The sequence below is a fragment of the Bombina bombina genome, chromosome 1 (assembly GCF_027579735.1).
Source record: "Bombina bombina isolate aBomBom1 chromosome 1, aBomBom1.pri, whole genome shotgun sequence".
NCBI lineage: Eukaryota > Metazoa > Chordata > Amphibia > Anura > Bombinatoridae > Bombina > Bombina bombina.
Genome location: NC_069499.1, coordinates 1,186,468,157 through 1,186,484,223, shown reverse-complemented (window position 1 = coordinate 1,186,484,223; position 16,067 = coordinate 1,186,468,157). Strand labels below are relative to the sequence as shown.

General features: G+C 41.3%; 1 protein-coding gene across 2 annotated transcripts in view; it reads right to left on the bottom strand.

The window, feature by feature from the left end:
* The window catches only part of EFTUD2 (elongation factor Tu GTP binding domain containing 2), an 84,398-nt gene that overhangs the window by 26,184 nt on the left and 42,147 nt on the right, over window positions 1-16,067 (bottom strand). For both annotated transcript variants that reach the window (XM_053699914.1, XM_053699922.1), the window contains exons 13-20: window positions 11,903-11,993; window positions 11,684-11,819; window positions 11,376-11,503; window positions 10,864-11,057; window positions 10,556-10,667; window positions 10,321-10,461; window positions 399-500; window positions 245-327 (exon numbers count right to left, since the gene is read on the bottom strand). In XM_053699914.1, the coding sequence (XP_053555889.1) occupies window positions 245-327; window positions 399-500; window positions 10,321-10,461; window positions 10,556-10,667; window positions 10,864-11,057; window positions 11,376-11,503; window positions 11,684-11,819; window positions 11,903-11,993 (987 nt within the window). The remainder of the gene's footprint in view (window positions 1-244; window positions 328-398; window positions 501-10,320; window positions 10,462-10,555; window positions 10,668-10,863; window positions 11,058-11,375; window positions 11,504-11,683; window positions 11,820-11,902; window positions 11,994-16,067) is intronic.

Genomic DNA, 16,067 nt, shown 5'->3' with positions numbered 1-16,067 from the left:
CTGTTGGGGAGGAGTTATATCCCAGAAGTAATGATGACCCGTGGACTGATCACACATAACAGAAGAAAAAAATGTGCACAGATAGGGGCAAAAAGGTTTACTAAGCAAAATAATGGTCAATTACTGTGCACATGAAATGGGTTCACACCTTACAGGTTAACCAACCCTATGTTCAACCATTTAAAAATGAATGTTCTAAGCTGAGAATACACTAAAAGTTATAGAATATTGATCAGTTCCTTACTTTTTATTTGGTGTCTCTGCAAAGCACTTTAGGGATGAGGTTTCCACAACAGTTTCGCAAAATGTAACCACAGGATCTGCCACCTGAAAGCACAGCACATTGTTCAATGTTTGCTCCACAGAACGATTCCCTTACTTATCAAAAGGATTCTTACCTTTATGTCAATCTCTGAATACATTTTCCTCAGGTCGTGCATGACACAGTCCAGATACAGCTCCCCTGTGCCCAAAATAACGTGTTCCCCAGATTCCTCCACCTAAAAAGGAAATTATGGATTTTAATGTGACACAGAAGATAAGGACTATCAAAATCTGACAGCAGAATCAGCAGTAATGCCCTGCTGATTATTACAAAAAGGTGTATTTACAGCAATTTTTTTTTTTAAAGATGTAAGTATTTGTGGCAACAGGGTTAAATCAAAAGGTACATTAAATTAAAAATCTTAAAAGAAAGCTTTCGATAATTTACCCTTAAAAATTGTGTTGTACACAGCATTGTATCCTGCAGGATCCAGGCCCCTAACCCTGCAACATTCAACACAGTGACTTCTTGTTCAGTGTAGAAGCTCATTTAAATTTGTATCTAACTGGACGCAGCAGAGCAGAAAAACAGAATGTATGCTTACCTGATAAATTACTTTCTCCAACGGTGTGTCCGGTCCACGGCGTCATCCTTACTTGTGGGATATTCTCTTCCCCAACAGGAAATGGCAAAGAGTCCCAGCAAAGCTGGTCACATGATCCCTCCTAGGCTCCGCCCACCCCAGTCATTCGACCGACAGGAGGAAATATATATAGGAGAAACCATATGATACCGTGGTGACTGTAGTTAGAGAAAATAATTCATCAGACCTGATTAAAAAACCAGGGCGGGCCGTGGACCGGACACACCGTTGGAGAAAGTAATTTATCAGGTAAGCATAAATTCTGTTTTCTCCAACATTGGTGTGTCCGGTCCACGGCGTCATCCTTACTTGTAGGAACCAATACCAAAGCTTTAGGACACGGATGAAGGGAGGGAGCAAATCAGGTCACCTAAATGGAAGGCACCACGGCTTGCAAAACCTTTCTCCCAAAAATAGCCTCCGAAGAAGCAAAAGTATCAAATTTGTAAAATTTGGCAAAAGTGTGCAGTGAAGACCAAGTCGCTGCCTTACATATCTGGTCAACAGAAGCCTCGTTCTTGAAGGCCCATGTGGAAGCCACAGCCCTAGTGGAGTGAGCTGTGATTCTTTCAGGAGGCTGCCGTCCGGCAGTCTCATAAGCCAATCGGATAATGCTTTTAAGCCAAAAGGAAAGAGAGGTAGAAGTCGCTTTTTGACCTCTCCTTTTACCAGAATAAACAACAAACAAGGAAGATGTTTGTCTGAAATCTTTAGTAGCCTCTAAATAGAATTTTAGAGCACGGACTACGTCCAAATTGTGTAACAAACGTTCCTTCTTTGAAACTGGATTCGGACACAAAGAAGGTACAACTATCTCCTGGTTAATATTTTTGTTGGAAACAACTTTCGGAAGAAAACCAGGCTTAGTACGCAAAACCACCTTATCTGCATGGAACACCAGATAGGGCGGAGAACACTGCAGAGCAGATAACTCTGAAACTCTTCTAGCAGAAGAAATTGCAACCAAAAACAAAACTTTCCAAGATAATAACTTAATATCTACGGAATGTAAGGGTTCAAACGGAACCCCTTGAAGAACTGAAAGAACTAGATTTAGACTCCAGGGAGGAGTCAAAGGTCTGTAAACAGGCTTGATCCTAACCAGAGCCTGAACAAATGCTTGAACATCTGGCACAGCTGCCAGTCTTTTGTGAAGTAAAACAGATAAAGCAGAGATCTGTCCCTTCAGAGAACTTGCAGATAATCCTTTCTCCAAACCTTCTTGTAGAAAGGATAGAATCTTAGGAATTTTTATCTTGTTCCATGGGAATCCTTTAGATTCACACCAACAGATATATTTTTTCCATATTTTATGGTAAATTTTTCTAGTTACAGGCTTTCTAGCCTGAATCAGAGTATCTATTACAGAATCTGAAAACCCACGCTTTGATAAAATCAAGCGTTCAATCTCCAAGCCGTCAGTTGGAGGGAAACCAGATTCGGATGTTCGAATGGACCCTGAACAAGAAGGTCCTGTCTCAAAGGTAGCTTCCATGGTGGAGCCGATGACATATTGACCAGGTCTGCATACCAAGTCCTGCGTGGCCACGCAGGAGCTATCAAGATCACCGAGGCCCTCTCCTGATTGATCCTGGCTACCAGCCTGGGGATGAGAGGAAACGGTGGGAATACATAAGCTAGGTTGAAGATCCAAGGTGCTACTAGTGCATCTACTAGGGTCGCCTTGGGATCCCTGGATCTGGACCCGTAGCAAGGAACCTTGAAGTTCTGACGAGACGCCATCAGATCGATGTCTGGAATGCCCCATAATTGAGTTATTTGGTCAAAGATTTCCGGATGGAGTTCCCACTTCCCCGGATGGAATGCCCGACGACTCAGAAAATCCGCTTCCCAATTTTCCACTCCTGGGATGTGGATTGCAGACAAGTGGCAGGAGTGATCCTCCGCCCATTGAATTATCTTGGTCACTTCTTTCATCGCCAGGGAAGTCCTTGTTCCCCCCTGATGATTGATATATGCAACGGTCGTCATGTTGTCTGACTGAAACCTTATGAATTTGGCCTTTGCTAGTTGAGGCCAAGCTCTGAGAGCATTGAATATCGCTCTCAGTTCCAGAATGTTTATCGGGAGAAGAGACTCTTCCCGAGACCATAGACCCTGAGCTTTCAGGGATTCCCAGACCGCGCCCCAGCCCACTAGGCTGGCGTCGGTCGTGACAATGACCCACTCTGGTCTGCGGAAGCTCATTCCCTGTGACAGATTGTCCAGGGTCAGCCACCAACGGAGTGAATCTCTGGTCTTTTGATCTACTTGAATCGTCGGAGACAAGTCTGTATAATCCCCATTCCACTGTCTGAGCATGCACAGTTGTAATGGTCTTAGATGAATTCGTGCAAAAGGAACTATGTCCATTGTTGCAACCATCAATCCTATTACTTCCATTCACTGCGCTATGGAAGGACGAGGAACAGAATGAAGTACTTGACAAGAGCTTAGAAGCTTTGATTTTCTGACCTCTGTCAGAAAAATCCTCATTTCTAAGGAATCTATTATTGTTCCCAAGAAGGGAACTCTTGTTGACGGGGACAGAGAACTTTTTTCTTTGTTCACCTTCCATCCGTGAGATCTGAGAAAGGCTAGGACGATGTCCGTATGAGCCTTTGCTTTTGACAGGGACGACGCTTGAATCAGGATGTCGTCCAAGTAAGGTACTACTGCAATGCCCCTTGGTCTTAGAACCGCTAGAAGGGACCCTAGTACCTTTGTGAAAATCCTTGGAGCAGTGGCTAATCCAAATGGAAGTTCCACAAACTGGTAATGCTTGTCCAGAAAAGCGAACCTTAGGAACTGATGATGTTCCTTGTGGATAGGAATATGTAGGTACGCATCCTTTAAATCCACGGTAGTCATAAATTGATTTTCCTGGATAGTAGGTAGGATCGTTCGAATAGTTTCCATTTTGAACGATGGTACCCTGAGAAATTTGTTTAGGATCTTTAGATCCAAAATTGGTCTGAATGTTCCCTCTTTTTTGGGAACTATGAACAGATTGGAATAAAATCCCATTCCTTGTTCTCTTATTGGAACTGGATGTATCACTCCCATCTTTAACAGGTCTTCTACACAATGTAAGAATGCCTGTCTCTTTATTTGGTTTGAAGATAATTGAGACCTGTGGAACCTTCCCCTTGGGGGTAGTTCCTTGAATTCCAGGAGATAACCTTGAGAAACTATTTCTAGCGCCCAAGGATCCTGAACATCTCTTGCCCAAGCCTGAGCAAAGAGAGAAAGTCTGCCCCCCACTAGATCCGGTCCCGGATCGGGGGCTATACCTTCATGCTGTTTTGGTAGCAGTGGTAGGCTTCTTGGCCTGCTTACCCTTGTTCCAGCCTTGCATTGGTTTCCAGGCTGGTTTGGGTTGTGAAGTATTATCCTCTTGCTTAGAGGATACAGAATTAGAGACTGGTCCGTTTCTGCGAAAGGGACGAAAATTAGGCTTATTATTAGCCTTAAAAGACCTATCCTGTGGGAGGGCGTGGCCCTTTCCCCCAGTGATGTCTGAAATAATCTCTTTCAAATCAGGTCCAAATAATGTTTTACCTTTGAAAGGAATGTTAAGCAATTTTGTCTTGGAAGACACATCCGCTGACCAAGACTTTAGCCAAAGCACTCTGCGCGCCACGACAGCAAACCCTGAATTTTTCGCCGCTAATCTAGCTAATTGCAAAGCGGCATCTAAAACAAAAGAGTTAGCCAATTTAAGTGCTTGAACTCTGTCCATAACCTCCTCATACGAAGATTCTTTACTGAGCGATTTTTCTAGTTCCTCGAACCAGAAACACGCTGCCGTAGTGACAGGAACAATGCATGAAATTGGTTGTAGAAGGTAACCTTGCTGTACAAAAATCTTTTTAAGCAAACCCTCTAATTTCTTATCCATAGGATCTTTGAAAGCACAACTATCTTCGATAGGAATAGTAGTGCGTTTGCTTAGAGTAGAAACCGCCCCCTCGACCTTGGGGACTGTCTGCCATAAGTCCTTTCTGGGGTCGACTATAGGAAATAATTTCTTAAATATAGGGGGGGGAACAAAAGGTATGCCGGGCCTTTCCCACTCTTTATTTACTATGTCCGCCACCCACTTGGGTATAGGAAAAGCGTCGGGGGGCACCGGAACCTCTAGGAACTTGTCCATCTTACATAATTTCTCTGGAATGACCAAATTGTCACAATCATCCAGAGTAGATAACACCTCCTTAAGCAGTGCGCGGAGATGTTCTAATTTAAATTTAAATGTCACAACATCAGGTTCAGCTTGATGAGAAATTTTTCCTGAATCTGAAATTTCTCCATCAGACAAAACCTCCCTCATGGCCCCTTGAGATTGGTGTGAGGGTATGTCAGAACAGTTATCATCAGCGTCCTCTTGCTCTTCAGTGTTTAAAACAGAGCAATCGCGCTTTCTCTGATAAGTAGGCATTTTGGATAAAAGATTTGCTATGGAGTTATCCATTACAGCCGTTAATTGTTGCATGGTAATAAGTATTGGCGCACTAGATGTACTAGGGGCCTCCTGTGTGGGCATAACTGGTGTAGACACAGTAGGGGATGATGTAGTATCATGTTTACTCCCCTCATTTGAGGAATCATCTTGGGCAATATCATTATCTGTTGCAATACTGTCCTTACATTGTTTGGACACTATGGCACAATTATCACATAAATTTAAATGGGGAGACACATTGGCTTTCATACATATAGAACATAGCTTATCTGATGGTACAGACATGTTAAACAGGCTTAAACTTGTCAACAAAGCACAAAAAACGTTTTAAAATAAAACCGTTACTGTCACTTTAAATTTCAAACTGAAAACACTTTATTACTGAATATGTGAAAAAGTATGAAGGAATTGTTCAAAATTCACCAAAATTTCACCACAGTGTCTTAAAGCATTAAAAGTATTGCACACCAAATTTCAGAGCTTTAACCCTTAAATTAACGGAACCGGAGCCGTTTTTACATTTAACCCCTATACAGTCCCAGAATGAGGCTCTGTCTATAACTAGAAAGGCCCCCATCTGAAAAAGGTGTCCAACACAGTGCCTGCCGTTTTTCTAAACGTTCCCCAAGATTATAATACCAATAATTAGTTAGAATCTGCATAATATGCCTAGTAAAGCAATTGTTTTAGCCCAGAAAAATGTCTACCAGTTTTTAAGCCCTTTTTGAAGCCCTTTATTCTTTTATGTTTAACTAAGAAAATGGCTTACTGGTCCCCATGAGGGGAAATGACAGCCTTCCAGCATTACATGGTCTTGTTAGAAATATAGCTAGTCATACCTTAAGCAGAAAAGACTGCTAACTGTTTCCCCCAACTGAAGTTACTTCATCTCAACAGTCCTGTGTGGAAACAGCAATTGATTTCAGTTACTGTCTGCTAAAATCATCTTCCTCTTACAAACAGAAATCTTCATCCTTTTCTGTTTCAGAGTAAATAGTACATACCAGCACTATTTTAAAATAACAAACACTTGATAGAAGAATAAAACTACATTTAAACACCAAAAAACTCTTAACCATCTCCGTGGAGATGTTGCCTGTGCAACGGCAAAGAGAATGACTGGGGTGGGCGGAGCCTAGGAGGGATCATGTGACCAGCTTTGCTGGGACTCTTTGCCATTTCCTGTTGGGGAAGAGAATATCCCACAAGTAAGGATGACGCAGTGGACCGGACACACCAATGTTGGAGAAACAGACCTTTCGATTTTCCTGGATAGTAGGTAGGATCGTTCGAATAGTTTCCATTTTGAACGATGGTACCCTGAGAAATTTGTTTAGGATCTTTAGATCCAAAATTGGTCTGAATGTTCCCTCTTTTTTGGGAACTATGAACAGATTGGAATAAAATCCCATTCCTTGTTCTCTTATTGGAACTGGATGTATCACTCCCATCTTTAACAGGTCTTCTACACAATGTAAGAATGCCTGTCTCTTTATTTGGTTTGAAGATAATTGAAACCTGTGGAACCTTCCCCTTGGGGGTAGTTCCTTGAATTCCAGGAGATAACCTTGAGAAACTATTTCTAGCGCCCAAGGATCCTGAACATCTCTTGCCCAAGCCTGAGCAAAGAGAGAAAGTTTGCCCCCCACTAGATCCGGTCCCGGATCGGGGGCTATACCTTCATGCTGTTTTGGTAGCAGTGGTAGGCTTCTTGGCCTGCTTACCCTTGTTCCAGCCTTGCATTGGTTTCCAGGCTGGTTTGGGTTGTGAAGTATTATCCTCTTGCTTAGAGGATACAGAATTAGAGACTGGTCCGTTTCTGCGAAAGGGACGAAAATTAGGCTTATTATTAGCCTTAAAAGACCTATCCTGTGGGAGGGCGTGGCCCTTTCCCCCAGTGATGTCTGAAATAATCTCTTTCAAATCAGGTCCAAATAATGTTTTACCTTTGAAAGGAATGTTAAGCAATTTTGTCTTGGAAGACACATCCGCTGACCAAGACTTTAGCCAAAGCACTCTGCGCGCCACGACAGCAAACCCTGAATTTTTCGCCGCTAATCTAGCTAATTGCAAAGCGGCATCTAAAACAAAAGAGTTAGCCAATTTAAGTGCTTGAACTCTGTCCATAACCTCCTCATACGAAGATTCTTTACTGAGCGATTTTTCTAGTTCCTCGAACCAGAAACACGCTGCCGTAGTGACAGGAACAATGCATGAAATTGGTTGTAGAAGGTAACCTTGCTGTACAAAAATCTTTTTAAGCAAACCCTCTAATTTCTTATCCATAGGATCTTTGAAAGCACAACTATCTTCGATAGGAATAGTAGTGCGTTTGCTTAGAGTAGAAACCGCCCCCTCGACCTTGGGGACTGTCTGCCATAAGTCCTTTCTGGGGTCGACTATAGGAAATAATTTCTTAAATATAGGGGGGGGAACAAAAGGTATGCCGGGCCTTTCCCACTCTTTATTTACTATGTCCGCCACCCACTTGGGTATAGGAAAAGCGTCGGGGGGCACCGGAACCTCTAGGAACTTGTCCATCTTACATAATTTCTCTGGAATGACCAAATTGTCACAATCATCCAGAGTAGATAACACCTCCTTAAGCAGTGCGCGGAGATGTTCTAATTTAAATTTAAATGTCACAACATCAGGTTCAGCTTGATGAGAAATTTTTCCTGAATCTGAAATTTCTCCATCAGACAAAACCTCCCTCATGGCCCCTTGAGATTGGTGTGAGGGTATGTCAGAACAGTTATCATCAGCGTCCTCTTGCTCTTCAGTGTTTAAAACAGAGCAATCGCGCTTTCTCTGATAAGTAGGCATTTTGGATAAAAGATTTGCTATGGAGTTATCCATTACAGCCGTTAATTGTTGCATGGTAATAAGTATTGGTGCACTAGATGTACTAGGGGCCTCCTGTGTGGGCATAACTGGTGTAGACACAGTAGGGGATGATGTAGTATCATGTTTACTCCCCTCATTTGAGGAATCATCTTGGGCAATATCATTATCTGTTGCAATACTGTCCTTACTTTGTTTGGACACTATGGCACAATTATCACATAAATTTAAATGGGGAGACACATTGGCTTTCATACATATAGAACATAGCTTATCTGATGGTACAGACATGTTAAACAGGCTTAAACTTGTCAACAAAGCACAAAAAACGTTTTAAAATAAAACCGTTACTGTCACTTTAAATTTCAAACTGAAAACACTTTATTACTGAATATGTGAAAAAGTATGAAGGAATTGTTCAAAATTCACCAAAATTTCACCACAGTGTCTTAAAGCATTAAAAGTATTGCACACCAAATTTCAGAGCTTTAACCCTTAAATTAACGGAACCGGAGCCGTTTTTACATTTAACCGCTATACAGTCCCAGAATGAGGCTCTGTCTATAACTAGAAAGGCCCCCATCTGAAAAAGGTGTCCAACACAGTGCCTGCCGTTTTTCTAAACGTTCCCCAAGATTATAATACCAATAATTAGTTAGAATCTGCATAATATGCCTAGTAAAGCAATTGTTTTAGCCCAGAAAAATGTCTACCAGTTTTTAAGCCCTTTTTGAAGCCCTTTATTCTTTTATGTTTAACTAAGAAAATGGCTTACTGGTCCCCATGAGGGGAAATGACAGCCTTCCAGCATTACATGGTCTTGTTAGAAATATAGCTAGTCATACCTTAAGCAGAAAAGACTGCTAACTGTTTCCCCCAACTGAAGTTACTTCATCTCAACAGTCCTGTGTGGAAACAGCAATTGATTTCAGTTACTGTCTGCTAAAATCATCTTCCTCTTACAAACAGAAATCTTCATCCTTTTCTGTTTCAGAGTAAATAGTACATACCAGCACTATTTTAAAATAACAAACACTTGATAGAAGAATAAAACTACATTTAAACACCAAAAAACTCTTAACCATCTCCGTGGAGATGTTGCCTGTGCAACGGCAAAGAGAATGACTGGGGTGGGCGGAGCCTAGGAGGGATCATGTGACCAGCTTTGCTGGGACTCTTTGCCATTTCCTGTTGGGGAAGAGAATATCCCACAAGTAAGGATGACGCTGTGGACCGGACACACCAATGTTGGAGAAACAGACCTTTCGAGGTGTATTTTCCAGACTGCACAACAATGCAAATCAAAATAGCAGCTTAAAATGCTTATAAACATTTAGTTTGTATCACTGCTGATTTATAATATACACATAAAAGATAACTTAAATGTCTCTTAATTCCATTGAAAATATTGCCTAAATGTCAAACCTGTTTGTTGAGGCTTAAAAGGGACAGTCTAGTCCAAAATAAACTTTCATGATTCAGATAAGGCATGCAATTTTAAACAAATTTCCTATTTACTTTTATCACCAATTTTGCTTTGTACTCTTGGTATTCTTAGTTGAAAGCTTAACATAGGAGGTTCATATGCTAATTTCTTAGACCTTGAAGGCCACCTCTTTTCAGAATGCATTTTAACAGTTTTTCACCACTAGAGGGTGTTAATTCATGTGTTTCATATAGATAACACTGTGCTCATGCACGTGAAGTTATCTGGGAGCCAGCACTGATTGGCTAAACTGCAAGTCTGTCAAAAGTTTGGGCAGTTTGCAGAAGCTTAGATGCACAGTAATAACAGAGGTAAAAAGTATATAAATATAACTGTGTTGGTTATGCAAAACTGGGGAATGGGTTATAAAAGGGATTATCTATCTTTTAAAACAATAAAAATTCTGGTGTAGACTGTCCTTTTAATTATTTTTTTTATGAATATGACAAGGTATTGGTTATATCCCTTTTGGAAATTGAACAAGATTATGCATATTATATATATATAAATAAATATATAAAAATATAAATAAATATATATATATATGCAGACCCTGAACACAAGGGTGGATTCAGCAATCTGTAGTTCAGGGATGCATAGTAGGATAGTTTTGGTACCTTGGTTGTGAGAGAGGGGTAGCTCTTGTTTACTTTCCTTAGCCCATCCAACATTTTGGGCAGTTCTGAAGGGTTAACAGGTTCTACAGCAATTTTAATGACAGATGTGGTGTTAAACTTTAGTGGCCGAAAGATCTGAGCCTGAAAGACAGAAAAAAACATGGAAAAAAAAACTGTAGCTCACAGAAACCAACCAAGTCAGTGAAGTATTAGCTTTCAGTGACATTTCCAATACCTCCTCATTGCCCCTTGGTTCAGTAATGGTTGCTGTCTTTACAATGGGCTGATCAACTCCCTCTATCAATACCCAGTTTCCAGCAGGCACTCTGTTTACCTCAATATGATACCTATAAGTGGATGGAAAGAAAGGTTTTGCATTCAGAATAAGCTTCTAAATATTCTCAGTCTTGGCTCAGCCATGACTGTGAAATAACTATATTCCTGGCAACATTAGTGTAAAACTGCCACAGTCCAGACCCAATATATGTAGCTGCAACACTTTACATGAAGCAATATCTTTACATGTGTCCTGTCAAAACTCACCGGGCTACAGACACCCAAAGCCTTCCCACAGTGCAGATTTGAGAGTCTTCTTCATCTTCCAGGGTGTAGTTTTCACCCAAAACCTTGACTGGCTGTCCAGCATGTATAGTGCCACTCAGTACTCTTCCAAATGCATGAAATTGAACTCCGTCATCCGTACTGTACATCTTGGTGGTGTGACACATCAGTGGACCCTGCAGAATAGGTATGAGCCAATTAGAAACGGGTCATGTCAAAAATATTTTTGGAAGTTGACTGACTAGTATTACATTAATATGCATTATTCACATAACTGACCAAGAAAATATAACATTTTCACTCGTTATAGGAAGACTCAATATTACTAATTTATCCACAGCAGTGGTCCTCCTAAAAATTAGGTCAAACCAATAGTAAAGACATAGCTAAAGGGTCATATTAACATGCTTTTTATTGTTATCAGGAAACACACAGTAGGTGAGGGCTCCTAAATTCAAGTGAGGCAAGGATGGCAATAGGATGTGTATACTTACATCAGGATCACACTCTGCCATAGCTTCCCCTAGCTCTGAATCAATGCCACCTGTGTAATTGTGCTCAATCTTGGCTCTAGCACCAGCTTTAGGGGATGGGATGTGCTGAACACACATATCCACAAAGCCTGTAGAGAATGAGATGTGAGGATTATATTGCAGTAGGACTTGAGCAATATGAAGAGTGGTTTTAGAGTTATAATATACATCAGTAAAACAACAAAATGACAGATTGTCAGGGGAGTATGTGAACGTCATTGTACAGGACAATAGATAGATTTATCTGGGATTATTCTATGAATATCCACCTGTGAACTCTCCAAAGAAGCGGTTACAAACCAGCCTCAACAGAGGACGGATGTTCAGTTTTAGTTCCTCCTTCGTGAGATGTATCCCAAGTTCCTCCAGAGTCTGAGGAAGACTAGTATCTACATCTCCCACCACCTGCCAAGTGAGAGGGTAGAACCAAGGTCACAAAATGCTGAACTTAGACACAAATAGCAACCCAAAACCAATCTATAACCAACCTGAGCTAGAATCTTGTAGAGTGGCTCCAAGACGAACTCCACAAAGCTTCTTTGGGAACTGCTCGTAGGGGCTTTTTTTGTGAATTTACGTCTAGAAAGACATTCTTAAATTAATTTACCGGTATATAAAAATAAAAAAAGAAGTAGAATGAAAAATAAAATAAAAGAATGGAACAAAAGAAATACAAAGTGATTAGTAGGCTAAAAAAATAGAGTAAAGGAGGAACGGGTATGCATAAAAGCAGCAAACAAAAAGCTAAAATAATACAGAAGGAAGGGAAAGAAAGAAAGGAGGTGAAGGGACAAAGGAGGGGATTTAGGGAGCATTAATTAATTAAAGGGGGGAAACACTGTGTGGGGGGCATTTCACTATTCATAAATACAGCAAATGAAGTCTTATCAGCCAATGACCTACAATGCTATGGACCATATGTGCACTTCCAGTTTTACTATCAATTCAAAATGTTTAACCTTACCATTTTTTATCAGGAAAAAAATATTTGGACCAGTATAAATAGTGCGCTTTTATACGTACAATAAAAATATTTTGAGTTTAATGTGCCATCATAGGGACAATGAACTAAGCAAAGGATTTGCAGGAATCCTTTTTAAAATGTGCTGGTCTCCCTCTACCACTTAATTTCTCCTCATTTGGAGGAGCCAATCTGAACTTGCCACTATAATAGACATGATTTACTACTTTCATTTAGCAAACTTGTTTTCCTGTATCTTATCACCTCCATTGAGGCCAATTAGGGATATTTAGAAGGCCCCACAGTGTTATTCAGAATTGGTATGAATAATTAAAAATGTTATCTTACAATCTAAAAGTGTTTCATATTCCTATAAGTTAAAGCTATTTAAATTGATATTTAAAAAAACAACAACTCATCTTTAGGGACAGAGTACTGGCACAAGCTCTGCTGGTGGACATGCCATGCCATGCCTTCACCAGCATCAGACCAAAGAGTAGTTTGTTACAGGTCAGGAACATATGTTCAAAACACTGTAAAACTGCATGTTTTAGACGCAATAAAAATGAATCATTCTTTAAGCAAGGCAGAAATGAAGTACTCTGCTTCTACTAAACTTTCATCTGGGTGTTTTTTTTCCCATCTGTTGTTAATCTAATACTATGCCATGCAATTCCTAGATATATTTGTACGCCTCCAATGAATTAGCCCTTTTACAGTCCCTTAATAATGAGTGAAACATAATTTATGCTTACCTGATAAATTCCTTTCTTCTGTAGTGTGATCAGTCCACGGGTCATCATTACTTGTGGGATATTAACTGCTCCCCTACAGGAAGTGCAAGAGGATTCACCCAGCAGAGTTGCTATATAGCTCCTCCCCTCTACGTCACCTCCCGTCATTCGACCAAGGACCAACGAGAAAGGAGAAGCCAAGGGTGTAGTGGTGACTGGAGTATAATTTAAAAAATATTTACCTGCCTTAAAAAACAGGGCGGGCCGTGGACTGATCACACTACAGAAGAAAGGAATTTATCAGGTAAGCATAAATTATGTTTTCTTCTGTTAAGTGTGATCAGTCCAAGGGTCATCATTACTTGTGGGATACCAATACCAAAGCAAAAGTACACGGATGACGGGAGGGATAGGCAGGCTCTTTATACAGAAGGAACCACTGCCTGAAGAACCTTTCTCCCAAAAATAGCCTCCGAGGAAGCAAAAGTGTCAAATTTGTAAAATTTGGAAAAAGTATGAAGCGAAGACCAAGTTGCAGCCTTGCAAATCTGTTCAACAGAGGCCTCATTCTTAAAGGCCCAAGTGGAAGCCACAGCTCTAGTGGAATGAGCTGTAATTCTTTCAGGAGGCTGCTGTCCAGCAGTCTCATAAGCTAAACGAATTATGCTACGAAGCCAAAAAGAGAGAGAGGTAGCAGAAGCTTTTTGACCTCTCCTCTGACCAGAGTAAACGACAAACAGGGAAGACGTTTGTCGAAAATCTTTAGTTGCCTGTAAATAAAATTTAAGGGCACGAACTACATCCAGATTGTGCAAAAGACGTTCCTTCCTCGAAGAAGGATTTGGGCACAAGGATGGAACAACAATCTCCTGATTGATATTCCTGTTAGTGACTACCTTAGGTAAGAACCCAGGCTTAGTACGCAGAACTACCTTATCCGAGTGAAAAATCAAATAAGGAGAATCACAATGTAAGGCTGATAACTCAGAGACTCTTCGAGCCGAGGAAATAGCCATTAAAAATAGAACTTTCCAAGATAACAACTTTATATCAATGGAATGAAGGGGTTCAAACGGAACACCCTGTAAAACGTTAAGAACAAGGTTTAAACTCCATGGTGGAGCCACAGCTTTAAACACAGGTTTAATCCTGGCCAAAGCCTGACAAAAAGCCTGAACGTCTGGAACTTCTGACAGACGCTTGTGTAACAGAATGGACAGAGCTGAGATCTGTCCCTTTAAGGAACTAGCGGATAACCCCTTTTCTAAACCTTCTTGTAGAAAAGACAATATCCTAGGAATCCTAACCTTACTCCAAGAGTAACCTTTGGATTCGCACCAATATAGGTATTTACGCCATATTTTATGGTAAATCTTTCTGGTGACAGGCTTCCTAGCCTGTATTAAGGTATCAATAACTGACTCAGAAAAACCACGCTTTGATAAGATCAAGCGTTCAATTTCCAAGCAGTCAGCTTCAGAGAAGTTAGATTTTGATGTTTGAAAGGACCCTGAATCAGAAGGTCCTGTTTCAGAGGTAACGACCAAGGTGGACAGAATGACATGTCCACCAGATCTGTATACCAAGTCCTGCGTGGCCATGCAGGCGCTATTAGAATCACTGATGCTTTCTCCTGTTTGATTCTGGCAATCAATCGAGGAAGCATCGGGAAAGGTGGAAACACATAAGCCATCCTGAAGGTCCATGGTGCTGTCAAGGCATCTATCAGGACCGCTCCCGGATCCCTGGATCTGGACCCGTAGCGTGGAAGCTTGGCATTCTGTCGAGACGCCATGAGATCTATCTCTGGTTTGCCCCAACGTGGAAGTATTTGGGCAAAGACCTCTGGATGAAGTTCCCACTCCCCCGGATGAAAAGTCTGACGACTTAAGAAATCCGCCTCCCAGTTCTCCACTCCCGGGATGTGGATTGCAGACAGGTGGCAAGAGTGAGACTCTGCCCAGCGAATTATCTTCGATACTTCCATCATTGCTAGGGAGCTTCTTGTCCCTCCCTGATGGTTGATATAAGCTACAGTCGTGATGTTGTCCGACTGGAACCTGATGAACCCCCGAGTTGCTAACTGGGGCCAAGCCAGAAGAGCATTGAGGACTGCTCTCAATTCCAGAATGTTTATTGGAAGAAGACTCTCCTCCTGATTCCATAGTCCCTGAGCCTTCAGAGAATTCCAGACAGCGCCCCAACCTAGTAGGCTGGCGCCTGTTGTTACAATTGACCAGTCTGGCCTGCTGAATGGCATTCCCCTGGACAGATGTGGCCGATAAAGCCACCATAGAAGAGAATTTCTGGTCTCTTGAATGGAATGAAGGACACGGCATGCATTTTGAAGTTTTGTTAACCTGTCCTCTGTCAGGTAAATCTTCATTTCTACAGAATCTATCAGAGTCCCCAGGAAGGGAACTCTTGTGAGTGGAAAGAGAGAACTTTTCTCTTCGTTCACTTTCCATCCATGCGACCTTAGAAATGCCAGTACTATCTCTGTATGAGATTTGGCAGTTTGAAAGCTTGAAGCTTGTATCAGTATGTCGTCTAAGTACGGAGCTACTGAAATTCCTCGCGGTCTTAGTACCGCCAGAAGAGTGCCCAGAACCTTTGTGAAGATTCTTGGAGCCGTAGCCAGTCCGAATGGAAGAGCTACAAACTGGTAATGCCTGTCTAAAAAGGCAAACCTTAGATACCGGTAATGACTTCTGTGAATCGGTATGTGAAGGTAAGCATCCTTTAAATCCACTGTGGTCAAGTACTGACCCTCTTGGATCATGGGCAAAATTGTTCGAATAGTTTCCATCTTGAACGATGGAACTCTTAGGAATTTGTTTAGGATCTTTAAATCCAAGATTGGCCTGAAGGTTCCCTCTTTTTGGGAACTACAAACAGATTTGAGTAAAACCCTTGTCCTTGTTCCAACCGCGGAACTGGATGGATCACTCCCATTAA